Genomic DNA, 18,742 nt, shown 5'->3' with positions numbered 1-18,742 from the left:
CAAATCCATTTTTCTTTTGATCCGTCCATTATAGATCTACAATTAAGTTTGAGAGGTTTTTAAGGTTTCACAAAGAATTTCACGGCTATTTCCAGGTTTTTCAAGGTAGACGAAATTCACGGCGTATTCACAGTTTTACGATTTTCATGGTTGAGGGGGGAACCCTAACTGAGCAATGCGTGGAAACCATCCCTGAGGAGAATCTGGGGTGACAGTACAGTGAGTCCTCGTTCAACGTCACCCCGTTTAACGTCATTTCGCGATAACGTCACGAAAATTTTGAGATCGTCATTCGTTTATCGCACCTACGCTTCGCGATAACGTCAAGTCTTTTAAATTTCGCGCAGGAAAAAAAAGGCGAAGCGGCGGGCGTTGAAGGTTGTTCGTTTTGTGGGCAGTAATACAGTCAGTTTAAGCAAAGTGTAAAACGGTGTGTTTATTTTAATTGCGATAACGGTTTTAGCAAAAATTTCTGCAAAATGAATTCTGCGCGACAAAATGGTTTTCAGGAACCTAAAAAGTGATTTCAAGGCGTTTTTCCGTGTAGAACTCGGAGTTTTCGTCGTCACTTTTTTTGCCGAGTTCACAATAATTTTGGTCCCTATAACTGCGACGATGTTTCAGCGATGATGATGCTGAGGCGACGCGACGCTCGCCCGGGCGACCACCATAGCGAAGCCGAAAAGCAAATGCTGGAAGATACAAAAATGGAGAAGGATTTACGTCACTGCTGCTATTGTCCTCGATGAAGACAGAAACTCGTATTTATGCAATAGTTTAGCATTCCCACCGTAAAAAATGCCCCAGATATGATACGCTAACATTTTTTTCGCGCAGGAATTGTGAGGTCTAGGAGCCGATATTCACTTTTTACATTGTTTGTTGTGGGATATTATGCTTCGATTAACGTCATTTCGTTTATCGTCACATTTTTCAGGAACGGTAAGTGACGTTAAACGACCGTACACTAGGAATAGGCTAGTCATTCGCTCGGATTTTACAGAATGTAGAAGGGAAAATTTGCATCCTTTACAAGACACATCATGCCCCGTCTATACCCAAACGACCACGCCAAAATCTGGGTATTGTTTCCGATCGAACAAACAAATACAAAAAAGTGATTCTTATACAAACTAATTTGTTCACCTTAACAACAGTTTGTTTTCGATCGTCTTTTCTCCACAATGACGGCTAATGCTGCACAGGTGCGCAGCTAGGAATTAAGGCTGGGGGGGGATTATGTGCCACTAATACCGGGGTTTGTGGGGGTATGGAATACCCACCAGGATAAGCGATAGGTGCGAGATTAATAATTTGCGAAATCTTAATGTAAATGGTTGAAAATGGTGAATTTTACGGCTTTATAAGGGATATTTTATTAATCCTTACACTATTCTATTAGTAATATCAATGCAATTAAGTAAAATGGACTAAACTTAAAAATTTCTCTGAGCTCTTGAGGGGGGTTTTATCCCCCAAAACCTCCCCACCCGTGCTGTGCCACTGATGCTGCATATAAATTACCCATCCGAAAACAAGATAAGTAATGAATTAGTAAATTTTTATATGTACTCGAAGTGCTTTCGCCCACCCCTAGGATTGTTTAGAATGTGAAATAAGTTATGCATTGATAATTTTGGTGAAGATCTGACGAAAATTGGCGATTCGATAAAACTATACTGTCACCCCAGTTTCTCTTCAGGGATGGTTTCCACGCATTGCTCAGTTAGGGTTCCCACCCAACCGTGAGAACTTTATAACCATGAATGAGCCACGAATTTTGTACACCGCGAAAAAACCAGAATATAGCCGTGAAAGTCGTCGTGAAACCTTGAAAACCTCTCAAACTTGATTGTAGAACTACGATAGACACATCCAAAGAAAACTCGATATTTCGATCATCATTACAAGGCCAGTCACTCACAGACACTGTCCACTCATTCATCTGCACACTGAGTTATGCATACTAATTTTGGTGAAGATCCGACAAAAATTGGCGATTTGATCGAAAGTATCGTTGCCGAATCTGTTTGGCTGACTCCAAGCCAATCATGTGACAACTAAGAAACAGCATAAAAAGCTGGCTCACTTGATCCACTCACCATCAGCCTTCATGATGGAATTCAATATGGGTTCCGAAATGTCAGGCGAATGGAGAGAGATATCCCTGATAGAAGCCTGAATAGCTTTTTTTTTGGCCCATACATTTTATGTCTTATAGTTTACTTAACCATTGTATAGTTGCATTTTGGTTCCCTTATGGCTGCTATAGACCGTGAATTATCATGCCATCATTCACGGCAGGGGTGCAGCTAAGAATTAAGGTTAGAGGGGGTTTTAGGCGCAACTACCTAGTACTTACGGGTGTGGGGGTATTGCATACCCACCAGGGTTAGCAGGAGTTGCAGGGGCCCACTGCCAGAAAATTTATAAGAATAATGGCTTAAAATGGCGGGTTTTATGGCTTTCTGAGGGATATTTGATTAATCCTAACACTATTCTATTAAATAATACTGATCCAAATAAGTAAAATGGATAAAGCTTAAAAAATTTTCTGAGCTCTGGGGGAGGTTTTACTCCCCCTTGCTGCGCCACTGATTCACGGTATCATGCCAGCAAAAATAGCACATACATATATATTATAATTTTCATTGAATGTACATGCGCGTGACGGTTCATTCGCAAATTTTTCCGTTACACACAGCGCATGATATCATTTGCATGATCATTCACCGTGTATAGCGTCATTTGAAGCTTAAGTCTCGTTGTAGACCAAAGGTTACTTATCTACACATACCAATCTTTTGTTCCCGATGGAAACAATGAAGTCAAAGAATGATTCGAGGCCAGCCTGTTGCCCTGGAGATCCATCCTGGACCTAAAACAAAAGAAAGACACGAGTCACATCAACTGACATCATCACCCTCCTGCATCTTATCGCATCATTTCCGATATCACAGCTCTTTGTCAAAGCACCTGCATCACTAAAATATAGATAGCGTGTTTGTTTATCTATGTTGTTCCCACAATAGGGTAGAAAAGAAAAGGCAATAATTGCGATTCGTTACCCACCATTAGTGTATTCATAATATAAAAATTATTTCGTTTGAGAAATGCCGGTTTAGACAAATGGCATTGGTCCATTTTTATCCTCATTTGAGAGAGGACAGATTGGCGCCCATGCGATGGATGCCACTTCACGTGACATCACAGGGACCTAGTTTCCATAGGAGAAGATAGGAGTTATACATCGTCTGAGGTTACCAATGCATGGAAGAGGCGCAGAGCTCAGGGAAACATGTCTTAATAATCACTTATTAAAACTGGCTAAGGTCGGAAAGTTTTCCTCGTTTGATAAGGTATTAATAATCCTTACTTAAGCCAAGCACTACCAGCCAGCAGGGTACTCAGCTAGCCGCTAGCAGCCTGCGACATATCAGCGCTAAGCCTCGCCTCAAGGTCACCTCACCGGGAGGGAGGGGGAACCAGAAATACGACGTACGGAGAGATTTCCCGGCATTCATACTTACGCGTCGCATTTTCGCGCGCTTGAAAATTTTCACCTTTCATTTAGTCGCAAAAAATATACATTGTCATTTAAAAATCTAAAAGCGTGAAATAGGTACGTACTCCAGGAGTAATAATCTTTAGATTTAGGCAATAAAAAATAATAGGAAACCACCCTATTGTCAAATGTTGCACTGCAATCACAACATACGGTCATGCCTTCTGATTGGCTGATATGGGGTTTTAGTGAGTTTTAGGGATGGAAAAAGCGACCAGACTAGTGATGAAAAAAGTGATGGGAATCCTCTTCATTGCAGTGATCACGAAAAACAATGGCCGGCGACGATCATTTGCGAGTGATCACTTGAAAATGACGAATGAAATGAACGCGTGATTCTGGCTTAGTGCCCAATGGCTATCGCCTTCCAAGGGAGTTCAAATTGGGCCGACAATGGGATAATGAATCGTATAAAAGATCACGACGAGAATGTTTTCTCTCTCATTCTCTTGAACGTGCTTCCAAGATGAGGAGTGAAACGACAAACAGAGAATGCAACCAATGCAGCATTTCCAGAAAGGAATTTACGAGATAGATATACAGTGTGTCCTATTTATCTTGACCGCCTGAAATAACTTTTTGTCCAGATGCAAATTCAAAAATTGTGTCAAGCAAATGTTCATTGGCCATCAGGGGGACATTAATTGGCATGACTGCCTTCCTTGTAGCTTTGATATTTACAAAGATATGAACAGCGGTATGTTTTTTTTTAAATGGCACCCTATATTTTTTATTCAGCGATTCATTTCATCTCTTAAAGACTTATAAAATGTAGCACAGTGGACCATTAACATAAACTCAACAATATGAAAACATAAGAAACTCGTCCACTTACCAGAGTTGGCAGTAAACAAATGAAAAGCAAGTCAATACATAACTTGAAAGTCACTTTCAGCGCGGGACCACAACCACGTCCACTTACTGGAGTTAGCAATAAACAAATGACAACCAAGTCAAAACATGGTCCACTGCGCTACATTTGTGAATAAGTCTTTAGGAACTGAAATGAATTGCTGTATAAAAAATGTAGGGTGCCATTTAAAAAAGACATACCGCTGTTCATATCTTTGTAAATAACAAAGCTACAATTAGGAAGGCAATCACGCTGATTAATGTCCCTCTGACGGCTAATGAACATTTGCTTGACACATTTTTGAATTTGCATCTGGACAAAAATTATTTCAGGTGGTCAAGATAAATGGGACACCCTGTATTTAGTTTCTTTGCAATTGTGTCAATGAATTTGTTGAAGAAGATGCAATTAAAATTTGGAAAAAATCTTATACACACAACTGCCAAGATCTCTTCATTTAAGACAAAGCACACCAATGCAGGTATTATATTTAAAAAACAAGCATGCCAAATTATAGTAAGAAACCAACTTTATGTCAGGAGTTATGTAAAATACAATAACACTCATTTAATTTCTGCAATGTTTTATGGAAAAAAGACGAAATTTATTAATTAAGAATTGATGTCACACTGAAGAGTGAAAATAATGCTGGAAAGTGTACAGAATCCACTCTCATTTTCTATTTTCCTGACTTTACATAAATGACAAAGCACTCTTTACATGGGGACTTCAGAGAAAAGTGCAGCAAGGTATACTCTTCAACAAAAATAATTTATTTCAGTGCATGTAACTTCAATCGAAATTATTAAAACCAAAACAGAATGTAGAACCGAAACAGTTTTTTCTTAAAAATTAGACATTGTTGAAAATCATCACAGAAAACGAGGCTCGTCAATATTGCAGTTATCTGTTTATCAACCTTGTCAGTTGCAAACTTTAAACCTCTCGGCCTTCCGATTAGCCAAATTTTTTACCAATGACCTCGGCTCGTTCTTCAATTTTTTTCTTCTAATGCAACAAAACGCCATGGGGTAAGATAACGTGGAACCGTGGGGTACAATACCAATAATAAAAATTAATTTTACATTTTACAGAAATTTTAAACGATTATGCCTACTTTTGAACGATGCAATCGGGCTGGCTGCATCCTTTTACTCCACTATAAATAATTCTACTGCATTGAAGACCGGTTAACTACGAGCATTAAATTTCACGAGTTCACGATGATGTACTTAATAGTGTGAACAGTCTAATTTTAAACTAAATGTAAAAACCAGATTGGAACAGGTTCCGCTTTTCGTTAAATCAACCTGAAGAGTCGGGTAGTTAGGCACTCAACTTTCGTCATATTTCTCGGGGTCACCTATTCACAAATTGACAAAACGTACCTAAACGTGGAGTAACCAATTAATAAAGCAATATACGACAAAAATATCTTACGACTACAATGTAAACATTAATATAAATAGAACACCCAAAAGAAAAGTACAAATAGCAGTATGCACCTAAATTGCACCCTACCTGAGACAACATATGTAATGTATGAAAATGTATGTTGTAATGTATGAAAAAGAATAAATGTGATTGGCCAACATTGGCGCCACTGTAGAAGCAAGGCTGAAAAGAACCGGCGGAGTCAGTCAGTCTGTGTGTGCCTCTCACGAAATGCAGTTCACTGAAGTTTCAATTAGCCAATCCCTCTCAAGGCCTGTAGTACGTTACAATTGGCGACGAGATGTATAGTTTCGTATAATTCCGTAAAATTAATTACAACCCGTGTGTGCAATGCAACCAGTTCGATTGTACGCGGTTAGTTTTTTTTTACGAAAGTTAAAACGGAAGGAAGTTGTACCTTCATTATCATGCACCACGTGGGGACTCAAAATCTGAACATTTTGATGTCTAAACAGGTAACGGTGAATAAGTACGCCGTTATTCATTTAGAAAAGGAGCAATTATGTCAGGTATTATAGGCGAATCGGTGAATTCGATAACTGCGTGGAAAGTTGGGACTCTTATATTGAGCGTTTTGAACTATTTGTGGACTGCAATAATGTAGCAGATGAAAAAAAAGTGAGCACACTACTAACTGTCGTAGGTGTGAAAACTTATAGTTTATTGCGGGATCTATGTACGCCTGCAAAACCATCTTCAAAAACTTTAAACGAGTTAGTGAAGTTGAATCAGGAACACTTGTATCCTAAGCCATCGTTCATTGCCGAGCGATACAAGTTTAGTAAAAGGAATCAGCATGATGGCGAATCCATAGCAGAGTACATCACCAGTCTCAAAAAGTTATCCACCTACTGCGAGTTTGGCGCGGCTCTTAATGACTACCTCAGAGACCGATTGGTGAGCGGTATCAGAAGTGAATCAACCAAGCAGAGATTACTGGGAGAGGCAGCCCTGACCTACGACCAGGCAGTGAAAATCGTCTGCTCGGTGGAGGCGGCGGAGAAGGATGCAGCGACGCTGACGGTCAACAACAGCAGCGGCCGAGTCCAGCAGATGGCAGCACAACAACGTCCACAGACGAAGGATGGGTGCGGAGCAAACCAGAGGTCAAGATTAGAGAAAGTGCCCCCGTACGGGGGGAAGAGAGTAATCTCTTCCTTTGGGGAGTCGCGCCCCCACGGACCCGAGCCCACCGGGGAGACAACCTCGTCAAAAATCCCTTCGTACGCTAGGATAGCGTCCAGACAGCATGTGACTCTGCTGTGCTGAGTAGCCGAAACATCTGGCGTCCAGATTCACCCACGTGTTTGCCGTGCGTGGAGACCCGTACAAGGGGGAGAAGGGGATCCTGGTGGGTGAGTTCTCCGGCACCCAGCTGGGCGTCGGAAACCCGGTATGGGCCGGAGTCCAACACCCCACTTCGGCCCTGGATTCCCCGAAAAACGGGCGGCCGAGAAGAGCCCAGCTCGGTCAATCGGCTCCTGGCGGCTGGGGAGCTTGGCGGCTCCTTCCGAGCGTACGCCAGGACGGGTTAGTGCTGGAGATATGGGGGTCTCCGTAGGGCGGCCGAAGGCGTGTGGGTTGGGAGGGCCCCCGCGCTGGAGGTTCTAACCCGAAAGAGACCTCCTATCGAAGGTTCCTATATCCCTTGGGTAGCCCTGGCGACCACACCGGATCTCGGTGTGGCGTCCCGAATGTGTGGCTCCGTGGTGGGTGGGGAGCCCAGGGGATGAATAAAGGGTTAGTCTATGGATCACAATTTATCTCCACCTCCAAAAAGATCCCGTCCGGAAACGGGCGGGGGAGAAATGAAAAACAACAAGTTCTTTATAATGAAAAGCCAGAAGGAAGGGGAAACGCTGAAAAAAGTGTCCCCCTTCTTAATCCGTAAAGTGTTATCTGCAGCAGTACCGGGAGACATAAAGTCTGCAAAGAAGTTACGCGACGGGACCCTATTAATTGAAACATCGAACAAGGCGCAAAGCGAGAAGATCCTTAAAATGAAGCTGTTAAATGATATCCCAGTGACAGTGGAGGTCCACCGAACCCTAAACACTTGTCGGGGCGTAATTAGTCACTACGATCTTTTGTATGTGGAAGTCGACGAAATAAAGCATGAGATGGCATCTCAGGGAGTGAGCGATGTTCGTCGACTAACCACAAAACGGAACGGAGAAGTAACAAATACCACATCCGTAGTGCTTACGTTTTCGTGCGATCGGCTCCCCGACAAGGTGTTCATAGGGTATGAATCAGTTCCCGTGCGACCATTCATACCAGCCCCGATGCGCTGCTTCCAGTGCCAGCGCTTCGGTCACATCGCAACGCGATGCGAAGGCAAGGCCACCTGCCCACGCTGCGGCCAGGATTCACACGGTGACTCCAGCTGCCCCAAGGGTCCGCAATGTGTGAACTGCGAGGGCACACACCCCGCTTATTCCCGCAAATGCCCAAAAATGTTAGAAGAGCGTAAAATAATGGAGATTAAAACAACAGAGAAAATTACATATTTTGATGCAAGGAAGAAGTATAGATCAATAACTGCCCCGACCTTCTCGAAATCCTTTGCTAAGGTTGTCGAATCAACGGTCACTAAGGCCTCAATTGGCACACAAACCGACTCTATCCCCAAGAATGATAATAACACTGTAAAACCTGCCAAACCGGATAAGGCATCTAAACCGGCTGCTAAAAATAATTCCACCGCTGTGGGTTCCCCTAAAAGGAACCCAACCAATCAAAACACTGGCGTAACGCAAAAGAAGCGTGAGGTTACGCCACCCCCAACTACCTCCGGCGTCACAAAAGGTAAACTGAACCAACCAGAGTCAATGGAGGAAGACGAAAGTCTCTCAGAGACAGAGATCCTCCAAGCCAAGAAAAAGACAAAGAAGAATAGACTTAAGCGCTGAACATACCTCACGCAGTTCAAGTTTTTTATTTATCTTTAATCATGGCTTTTATTTTACAAAGGAATTGTAATGGTTTTTATCGGCACAAGGAGGAGCTGGCCATTTTACTGCGTGATTTCAATCCAATGTGCATTTGCCTGCAAGAAACACATTTTAAAGCAACGGACAAGGGTATTTTAAGTGGTTTTAACGTTTTTAGATATGACGACATAAGTGGCCAACGGGCACACGGTGGTGTTATGATCGCCACTAGGGAGACCCTTCATGTCTCCCGGGTGGCGCTTAACACGCCTTTTCAGGCGGTAGCGGTAACGCTGCACGGCCCCCAGTCGGTGACTCTATGTAACGTATACCTTCCAGAGGGGGCACCGGTGACCCTTTTTTATTTAGACTCCCTTATCTGCCAACTGTCAAAACCCTTTATTATAGTAGGTGATTTTAATGCCCATGATACACTATGGGGTAGCTCCAGGGCACAGTGCAATCAGAGAGGACGCATTTTATCGCAGTTTTTAACAGTCTCTAACCTGGTTTTATTAAACGACGGAAAGAAAACTAGGTTCAATAGTTTTAACGGCAATTATTCGACTATTGACCTTTGTTTTACTTCGAGCACATTAATGGACAAATTCCAAATGAATGTTCACGACGATCTATGTGGGAGTGATCACTTCCCCATTGCTATTAATAGAGAGGAATATTTTAACCCCAATATTTTACGTCCTAGCAATTGGAGTATCCGGAGAGCCGACTGGGCTCTTTTTAAAGAATCATTCAATTTTACATTTAACGAAGGCCGCTGTGGTATCCAGAATATTGAATTTTTGACAAACAGTATCGGCGAATGTGCAAATAGTAGTGTGCCAAGGTCAGGACACGCCCGTATGAAGCCTTCCGTTCCATGGTGGAACGACGATTGCGCCAAGGCTATTCAGGCACGCAAGAGAGCGCTAAGAATTTTTAATAAATACCCAACAGCCATAAATTTGGCTTCCTTTCGCCGTCTCCGAGCCAAAGCCCGAAAGGTGGTCAAAGAGGCGAAGAAAGACTCCTGGATGTCATTTGTATCCGGGATAAACTGCCGGACACCAGTGTCGCAGGTGTGGAAAAAGGTGAGGAGTATCTGTGGTGACCACCGTCAGCATGGAGTCACATACATTAAAAACAATGACAACATCGTAACCTCATCGGCCGCCATCAGCAAGATATTCGGACGGCTGTTAGCTAACATAAGTGGCAACTCCAATTATGAGGACTCCTTCCTATCCTTGAAGAGACGCTGCGAATTGCACACACTTTCTTTCGCTGATAGGGGGACACTGGCGGACTACAATGTCCCATTTTCCCTTTGGGAACTAAAATCAGCAATCGCAGCTTCCCGCGACACGTCTCCAGGGATGGACTAGATCCATAATGCCTTTCTCCGGAATCTTCCAGAGAGAGCTTTATTGGAAGTTCTTTTATGTTTCAATCAACTTTGGGCAGAGAGAAGATTCCCACCGTCCTGGCGCGAATCTATAGTTATTCCAATTTTAAAACAGGGCAAGGATAAATCTGATCCGAACAACTATCGTCCAATATCCCTCACCAGCTGTCTGTGTAAGGTAATGGAAAGAATGGTGAACCGACGACTTGTTTGGTGGCTGGAGCGTCGAAACCTTCTTTCCACTGTCCAATGTGGCTTCCGACGCGGCCGATCGACAGTTGACCACCTTGTCAGGACAGAGAACTACATCCAGGAGGCCTTTGTCCTTCGTCAGCACGTTGTTGGTATTTTCTTTGATCTAGAGAAGGCTTACGACCGGGTCTGGCGCCGGAAAATACTCTTGACGCTCCACAAATGGGGATTTAGAGGCCATCTGCCAATATTCATTGAAATTTTTTTAAAGAACCGCACTTTTAAGGTCAGAATAGGCCGAGACTTATCGCAATCTTATTCCCTGGAAAATGGGGTACCACAGGGCTCCGTATTGAGCGTGACACTTTTCGCGATAGCCGTAAATGACGTGGCGGATTGTGTCAAAGCCCCAACGATGAGCTCGCTGTTCGTGGATGACCTGGCAATCTTTTACCGGTCGTCCAAACTTGTATCGGTAGCCAGACAACTACAGTTAGCTTTAAATAACCTAGGCAACTGGTCACGGAAAAATGGTTTTAAATTTTCAGCGGAAAAGACCAAATGCGTGCATTTTCACCGGAAGAGAGGTTACTTTGCCCCTCCAGTTTTAAAACTGGATGGCAGACCCCTTCCGTACGTGGAGTCGGCTCGGTTCCTAGGTATGACCCTAGACCACCGATTAAATTGGCGGGAACATATTCAGTTTTTAAGAAATAATTGTCTTAGGACCCTAAATATTTTAAAGTTTTTAACCCACTCCTCATGGGGCGCCGACCGCAGCATGATGCTTTTACTATATCGCGCACTTGTTCGGTCCAAGCTGGACTATGGGAGTTTTATTTACTCGTCTGGCCGCGAGTCAATTTTAAGAACCTTGACGACGCTGCACAACACAGGGTTGCGGCTCTCAACTGGTGCCTTCCGCACCAGCCCGGTGCTCAGCATTTATGCAGACGCTGGAGAGCCGCCTTTGCAGAGCCGAAGGAACATCCTGATGTTAAACTACGCGGCGAAAATCTTAGCCTCAAGAGGTCACCCGTGTTTTAACATTGTTTTTAATCCAAAGTTTTTAAGAATTTTTATTATAAGAACGAGAGCCACTAAGCCACTATGTGTACGATTGAAAGAGTTCATCGAAGCATCCGGAATTCAACTCCCGGATGTAGCTCCAATCGTTTACCCCGATATCCCGCCATGGATAATTCCACATCCCAAAATTTATGATGCTTTTAAAGGACTCCAGAAAGAATACTCCACTGCCTCAGAGTATCAGTGTCATTTTAATGAATTCGTCAGTCGCCATAAGGGCAGTCGACTCATGTATACAGACGGATCCAAGTCGGAAGCCGCCTGTGCCTGCGCAGTGTCCTCGGCATACCACGGCATCAAGCAGACGAGACTCAGCCCGTTGTGTAGCATATACACAGCGGAGCTTATCGCCATTAAGATGGCGTTGGGGATGGTCGCCGACGATTGCAACCCTTCCACCATAGTATGCACCGACTCAAAGAGCTCGCTGCAATCTATCGCCGCTATTTTCCCGACGCACCCTATTGTGCAAGATATCCAAATCGCTCTATATTATATCTGTAAACGTGGACGCCAAGTGTCGTTCCTATGGGTCGGGCACATGGGAATAACAGGAAACGAAAAAGCAGATGCAGCTGCAAAGGCGGCGCTCACGCTGCCGGCGCAGGCTTCGACTACTGTAACCTATCAAGACCTGCAGATGGCCATGCGCGGAATAGTTCTACGGCAGTGGAGTGAGGTATGGACGAACGTAACGAATAACAAACTGAGAATTATCAAATCGGTTACGTCAATGTGGCCCTCTTCTGTTGGGAGGAATCGTAGGGAGGAGGTCATTATTACTAGACTGAGAATCGGTCATTGCGCCCTGACACATTCCTATCTCTTCACCCAAGACAAGATCCCACCTCGATGTGGCTATTGTGACTGTCCCCTGACTGTGAGACACCTCTTGACGGAGTGTGATGAGCATCATATTACGCGAAGCCGGACAGGCGTCAGGGGCAACCTAGAATTTATTCTGGGCGATGACCCTGGCCGCCTATGCCGCGTCATAGAATTCGTTAAGAAAACTGGTCTTGTGAATTCGATTTGATAGGCTCGAAGTTTACATCAATATTGTCAACAGTGCCGCACCAAACTGAAATTATAGTATATGCTTATGTCGCAATTTGATTGCGCGTGGTGCTAATGACCTTAGCTGTCGACGCACCCTTAACCCCAAACCTACTACTACTAGAGAAAGTGCAGTGTTTGTGCTGTGGGCAGTATGGCCATTACAGAAAGCAGTGCAGGTTGTTTGGTGTTGTGTGCCATAAATGTGGTAAGAGAAATCACATTTCTAAAGTGTGTAAGTCAGCAGAATCTGGTAAGATACCAGACTACCATTGTTATAAGTTTAAGAAAAATGGGCAAAATCAGTTTAAATTTCAAAATAAAAGATCTGCACATAATGGGCAACACAATTTCGTGAGTGATGATCACTCTAATGTGTGTAATTCCAAAAGCATCTCGGGTAACGATCATTCCAAAGGTTGCGTTGAAGATGTTCAACATTTATTCAATGTGAGTGAAAGAGTAACAGAAGTAACTACGGTTGACCCTGTTAAAATTAAGGTTTTAGTTCAAGGTCGGGAAACAACTTTTGAAGTAGACACGGGAGCCAGTGTCACTGTTTGTAGTGACCAATTTTACAAAAATAATTTCAGTTCTTGCACATTGTTGTCGCCTTGTGATCTCACTCTGCGTTCGTATACTAATGAACCCATTTTACCTTTAGGAAAGGTAACGGTTGATGTGTGCTATGAAAATATGTATTATAGAAATTTGGATTTTTATCTTATTAAGGGAGGCTCACATCCATTAATGGGTCGTGAGTGGCTCAAAGTGCTTGGAGTAGATATTTCATTTAAGAGCAACTTGTGTGCCATTGATAAACGTTTCAGTAAGGATACTAATGTTGAAATAATGAAAGCCGAGTTATTCGGTCAATTTCCTGAAGTATTTACTGACAAATTGGGGCAGTATAAGGGAGAACCGGTAAGGCTTTACCTGAAGGAAAACTCTAGGCCAAGGTACTTTAAACCACGACCAATACCCTTCTCTATAAAAGGCAAGGTTGAAAAAGAACTCCAGCGCCTAATAGATGAACACATTTTAGTCCCTATAGAAAGTTCTGAGTGGGGAACTCCAATTGTGCCCGTTTTAAAAAAGAACGGCGATATGGGGATATGTGGTGATTTTAAGGTTACCTTAAATCAGTACTTGGAAACAGATAAATACCCTATCCCTAGGATTGAAGATTTATTTGCTAATTTACAGCAGGGAGTAAGTTTTAGCAAATTAGATTTGAGCCAAGCTTATAAGCAATTAGAGTTAGACGAGAACTCTCAAAAACTATGTACAATAAGTACGCTTAAGGGTCTTTTTTCTTATTGCTGAATGCCCTACGGAATCTCGTCAGCTCCTGGAATATTCCAAAGGGTAATTGAACAAGCCTTGCAAAACTTAGAAGGTATCTCAGTATTCATGGATGATGTTCTTATCACTGCTCCTGATAATGAAACTCATTTTCGTAGATTGCAAGAAGTATGCAAGCGCTTTAGTGAAAAAGGCTTTACAGTAAGAAAAGACAAATGCACGTTTTTTGCGGACCAGGTAGAATACCTGGGGTTTATCATAGACAAAGAGGGACTGCAGACATTAAAAACAATGACAACATCGTAACGACAACAGTCTAAAATATCAGCCATAGTTAATGCACCTATTCCTAAGACTGTCACTGAAGTCAAAGCATTTATTGGTTTAATTAATTATTATGGAAAGTTCATCAGTAACATGTCAACAATCTTGAGACCATTATATAATTTGTTAAGAAAGGGTGTGACATTTAAATTTGATGATGAGTGTACAGCATCTTTTAACCATGTTAAGGAAGTGTTAACTGGAGCCCCTGTTTTAGCACATTATGATCCTAGTTTGCCTTTAAAACTAGCTGTTGATGCAAGTTCTATGGGTGTCAGTTGATTATTAAGCATCGTGACCAATGAAGGTGTGGAGAAACCGATTGCATTCCACTCTAGAACGCTATCTCAGGCAGAATGTAAATACTCACAGAGAGACAAAGAAGCCTTAGCAGTTGTGTATGGTGTAAAAAAATTCAACCAATATTTGTATGGTCGTAAGTTCACATTATGCACGGACCACAATAGAGGCCAGACACAGCAGAGGCCTTGACAAGAGATTTTTACGTGGACGACGGTTTAACTGGATCAGATACTCCAGAAAGTGCAATCAAACTACAAAGGGAACTACAAGAATTATTAGAACTAGGAGGATTTCAACTCAGAAAATGGTGCAGTAATGACAGGAAGGTGTTGGAAGCCATTCCAACGCAATTAAAAGAGCTAAACCATTCGTTGGCAGATGATGATAGTCAGATGGTGAAAACACTAGGTTTGAAATGGCTACCTAAATCTGATCAGTTTGTTATTGTGAATTCAATCCACAAACCTCTATTGCCAGTTTTGGATTCATACTGCACGAAAAGGAAAATTCTCTCTGTAATATCATCAACATTTGATCCCTTAGGATTAGTGAGTCCAATCACCATAACCTTCAAAATATTCATGCAGAAACTGTGGCAGTGCAAATATGATTGGGATGAAAGATTACCATGTCAACTATTACAAGAATGGTTTTCTCTATGTAAACAGATCCCAGCAATGAATGACATTATGATTAATCGTTTCGTGCTAACAAGAGGTTAAATAAGATCGATTGAATTACATGGATTCTCAGATGCTTCTGAGAGAGCTTATGGGGCATGTATTTACATCCGATCTACCAATCAAAACAATGAACACACAGTGCATTTGTTGTGCTCAAAGTCAAGGGTAGCGCCCATTAAACAAATAACTCTCCCAAGATTGGAACTATGTGGAGCATTACTATACTATCAAGATTAATGAAGAAACTGCAGAAAACGCTCATATTCATAAAATTGACAGCGTACATCTATGGACAGATTCAACAGTAACCTTGGCATGGGTGTCTGGATGTCCGACGAAATGGAAAACATTTGTTGCCAACCGAGTGGCTGAGATACAGAGCAGTACAAAAGACTGGAAGCATGTACCATCTCAAGACAACCCTGCTGATCTTATTTCCCGCGGAATATCTGCCGAAATGCTACGTGAGTGTTCCTTATGGTGGGCGGGTCCAGATTGGCTGAAACAAGATCCAAGTAATTGGCCGCAAGGAAGAGTGCTTTGATGATATTCCCGATGAGAGAAATGCAATCATTTGTTTAAATGCATGCAAGGTTGAAAGGCTATTCATTCATAATTATTCAACCTTTACCAAATTACAGAGGGTAACAGCCTACCTGCTGCGATTTGTTTCCAATTGTCAACGGAAAAAACAGCATTCCTCTGCATCACTGACCCCGCATGAGTTGAAGGCAGCAACAAGAAAACTTGTCAAAATTGCACAAGTTGAATCATATTCATCTGATATGACTTCATTAAAGGAAAACAGCGTTGTAAATGGTAAGAGTAAACTCAAGCAGCTACTTCCTTTTCTAGATGGTGAAGACATATTGAGAGTAGGAGGGAGATTGCACGCTGCAGAATTACCATACAATTCTAAACATCCTATGATACTTCCACCAAGGCATCATATCACAAAATTGCTGATTGAATATGAGCACCAGAGACTACTACACGCAGGACCTCAGCTGATGATAGCTTCACTTAGAGAAACCCTTTTGGATACAAAGGATTAGGCCAGCAGTCAAGGCAGTGAATTCAACACGAATTATCACCCCATCTCCTCGTGCAAGGCCACAGATTCTTTTCTGATATCACTCGATGTGAAGTGCAGCTCACACACCTAAAATTAATAAATAAGAAAATAGCAACTAAATTACTGTCATTTCATTTTCAATTTAAGGCATTTCTGAACGAGAAATACATCTAATGACTTGGCTGGAAAATATAGGAGATAAATATACATACCTCAATGATTTTTTTATATAAAACTAGATATAAGCATAAGATAATTTGAGATGATGAAAGCCGGACACAGTTAAATTCCGGTTCATTGCACCACTCATGATTATAAGAGAAAAACGCATATTTTCACTCACGGCGGTTCATCCACACTACTTAATAACATATACAAGTTTCTGACGAGACTCGATGAATTACTCATCATTGCTTTCCATGCAACTCATTAAGTGATCATTCAAAGAAAGTTATCAAAAATCCTATCTTTGTGTGGATATGTTACAAACATTGAATCCGCAATCATCTGACAAGCAAAAGATTTGTAAAAAAATTTCAATATCTCCTACCATCACCTGCTAAATACTTCCTTAAATCGATGCGACAGATTTTTTCTATGCTACATTAATTCATCAATTATATTTATCGCTACCTCAAGCACAGTAGAACGATGATACTAACAAAAAATATCAGCTGAAAGACGATTTGCGCCTTTTGCATGACGTTTTATGAAACAATGGAACGGCCGTTATTCGCGCTGTGTAAACGGGAAATTATGATCATACTATTGTGGTGTAAACGGGAAAGTATAGATGTGACCATGGTCGACACTTTTGTAGTGTATATGATAGGCTAACTCTATACAAATTGCGCAGGATGCTATCGGCCTCTCAGCTGTTGACGTTGTGTGATGTTAATATGGATGGACCTCCGTTCACCCTCCCTAAAGTTAAGATAAAAACTACGGTAGGGTTGAGTTATTCGAGTGGTTGTATTTCGTATTATAACAGCTATTTATTAAAAGTAATCGTGAGAACTAATAACAAGGCAAGGGATACGAGAGATTATGCTCGGAAATATATTTAAGTACTGCGATCGACGACCCAGAAATTCAGACCAAGAAGGAAATACCTTTTAGTTTACCGCTTAACCCATTGGTTGTTTATATAGAGGAGCACCCTATAAAATTTATTGACTTAGAAATAAAGAGCGGCTTTAAAATAAACATCATTTCACCTCCATGAATAACCTAAAAAATTAGCATGTTAAAAAGTAATGCGTTATTTTCTAGCACCTTTCGCCGCGGTATTTAAGGAGAGAAAAAATTTATGACGCTTAACAACATTTATTTAAAATAAAAATCAGATATATACATTTTCCGGTAAACATTTCATATTGAAGAGGTCAAACAACATATCAAACAATGTCACAAGGCATGGCCATCAAAGCATAAATATTACTCCAGAAAGTGGAATAAATAAAAGCTGCCACAGGTTCTTAATTTCAATTTCAGCCGGAAACAACCTCCATAGATCGTGCCATTTGAAGTTCACCGATGAACCAGCAACAGCTATCAGTTTCACAGGCACCACATTATCTGATGGAAAAATTTGATGAAAGAAACATGATCAGTACAAATGTAAGGGCTAATTAGAAAACTTTATGTGATATTACAAAAAAACTAGTCTTAACATTCTATATATTAGACAAATAATGTTTAAAAAATATGAAGCCATAAGGAAGATAAATATATTGTCAATCTAATATTTCTAAACACCAAGACCAGTATAATGAAATAATAATGACTTCCGAATTGGAGAAATGTCTCGACAAATAGCATTATACTACCGTATAACTCAATACCTACTGATTAAAATCAAATTTTACAAAAGAGAGGAAATTATTGAATTAATCTCGATAATGGTAGCCACACCAGGTTCTTCATAATTGATTATATGACCAAATTTTCAAAGTTCACTCTAAAGAAAGTTTTAGCTGCAGAGAAAATTATTATGTTGTTCTAAATACCACATACATACATAATTCCACTCAGCACTCATGGATTTTCCAATATACCTACTGTATTGGAAGGCGGCTAGACGTCAATTTACTAAGTCTTTTCAATATGAGAACTTATACATCGTCATTTCCTCAGTAGTTCTTTCATGTTCTCACTAATTCATACAATATTCGTTCATTTCATCTCCAAGAAATACTTCATCTTTAATTATTTCCACAGATTTTCATGCTTCACCGATCACAATAAGGAGTTTTACCTGCAAGAGTAAGATGGATTAATTCAAAAATACCACGCATAGATATGATATCACTCAGTACCCTTGGATTTTCAACATACCTAGAGTATAGTAAGGCAGATAAATATCAATTAAGGTACCCTTATCGATAGGAGAACAAATATTGACATTTCATCAATGTTCTTTCATGTTCCACTGATTCATAAAATATTTGTTGATCTCATTTCCAAGATCTTATCTACTTATGTTCACAGGTTTTCATAGTTCA

At 41.4% G+C, this 18,742-nt stretch overlaps 1 protein-coding gene across 7 annotated transcripts in view; it reads right to left on the bottom strand.

Annotated features, from left to right (window-relative positions):
- LOC124172778 overlaps positions 1-17,149 on the bottom strand; it is a 55,526-nt gene extending 38,377 nt beyond the window's left edge. Inside the window, exons 1-3 of one of the 7 annotated variants that reach the window (XM_046552269.1) lie at positions 16,789-17,147; positions 15,820-16,325; positions 2,798-2,878 (exon numbers count right to left, since the gene is read on the bottom strand). In XM_046552269.1, the coding sequence (XP_046408225.1) occupies positions 2,798-2,878; positions 15,820-15,861 (123 nt within the window). In that variant the 5' untranslated portion in view covers positions 15,862-16,325; positions 16,789-17,147. Of the gene's footprint in view, positions 1-2,797; positions 2,879-15,819 lie in introns of all 7 variants that reach the window. The other 6 variants (XM_046552268.1, XM_046552270.1, XM_046552267.1 and 3 more) reach the window with 6 other exon arrangements.
- Between the last annotated feature and the right edge of the window lie 1,593 nt (positions 17,150-18,742).

This window comes from Ischnura elegans, assembly GCF_921293095.1.
Source record: "Ischnura elegans chromosome 13 unlocalized genomic scaffold, ioIscEleg1.1 SUPER_13_unloc_2, whole genome shotgun sequence".
In the NCBI taxonomy this organism is placed as follows: Eukaryota; Metazoa; Arthropoda; class Insecta; order Odonata; family Coenagrionidae; genus Ischnura; species Ischnura elegans.
The sequence above is the reverse complement of the archived record's forward strand: the minus strand, read 5'-3'. Positions and strand labels throughout refer to the sequence as shown.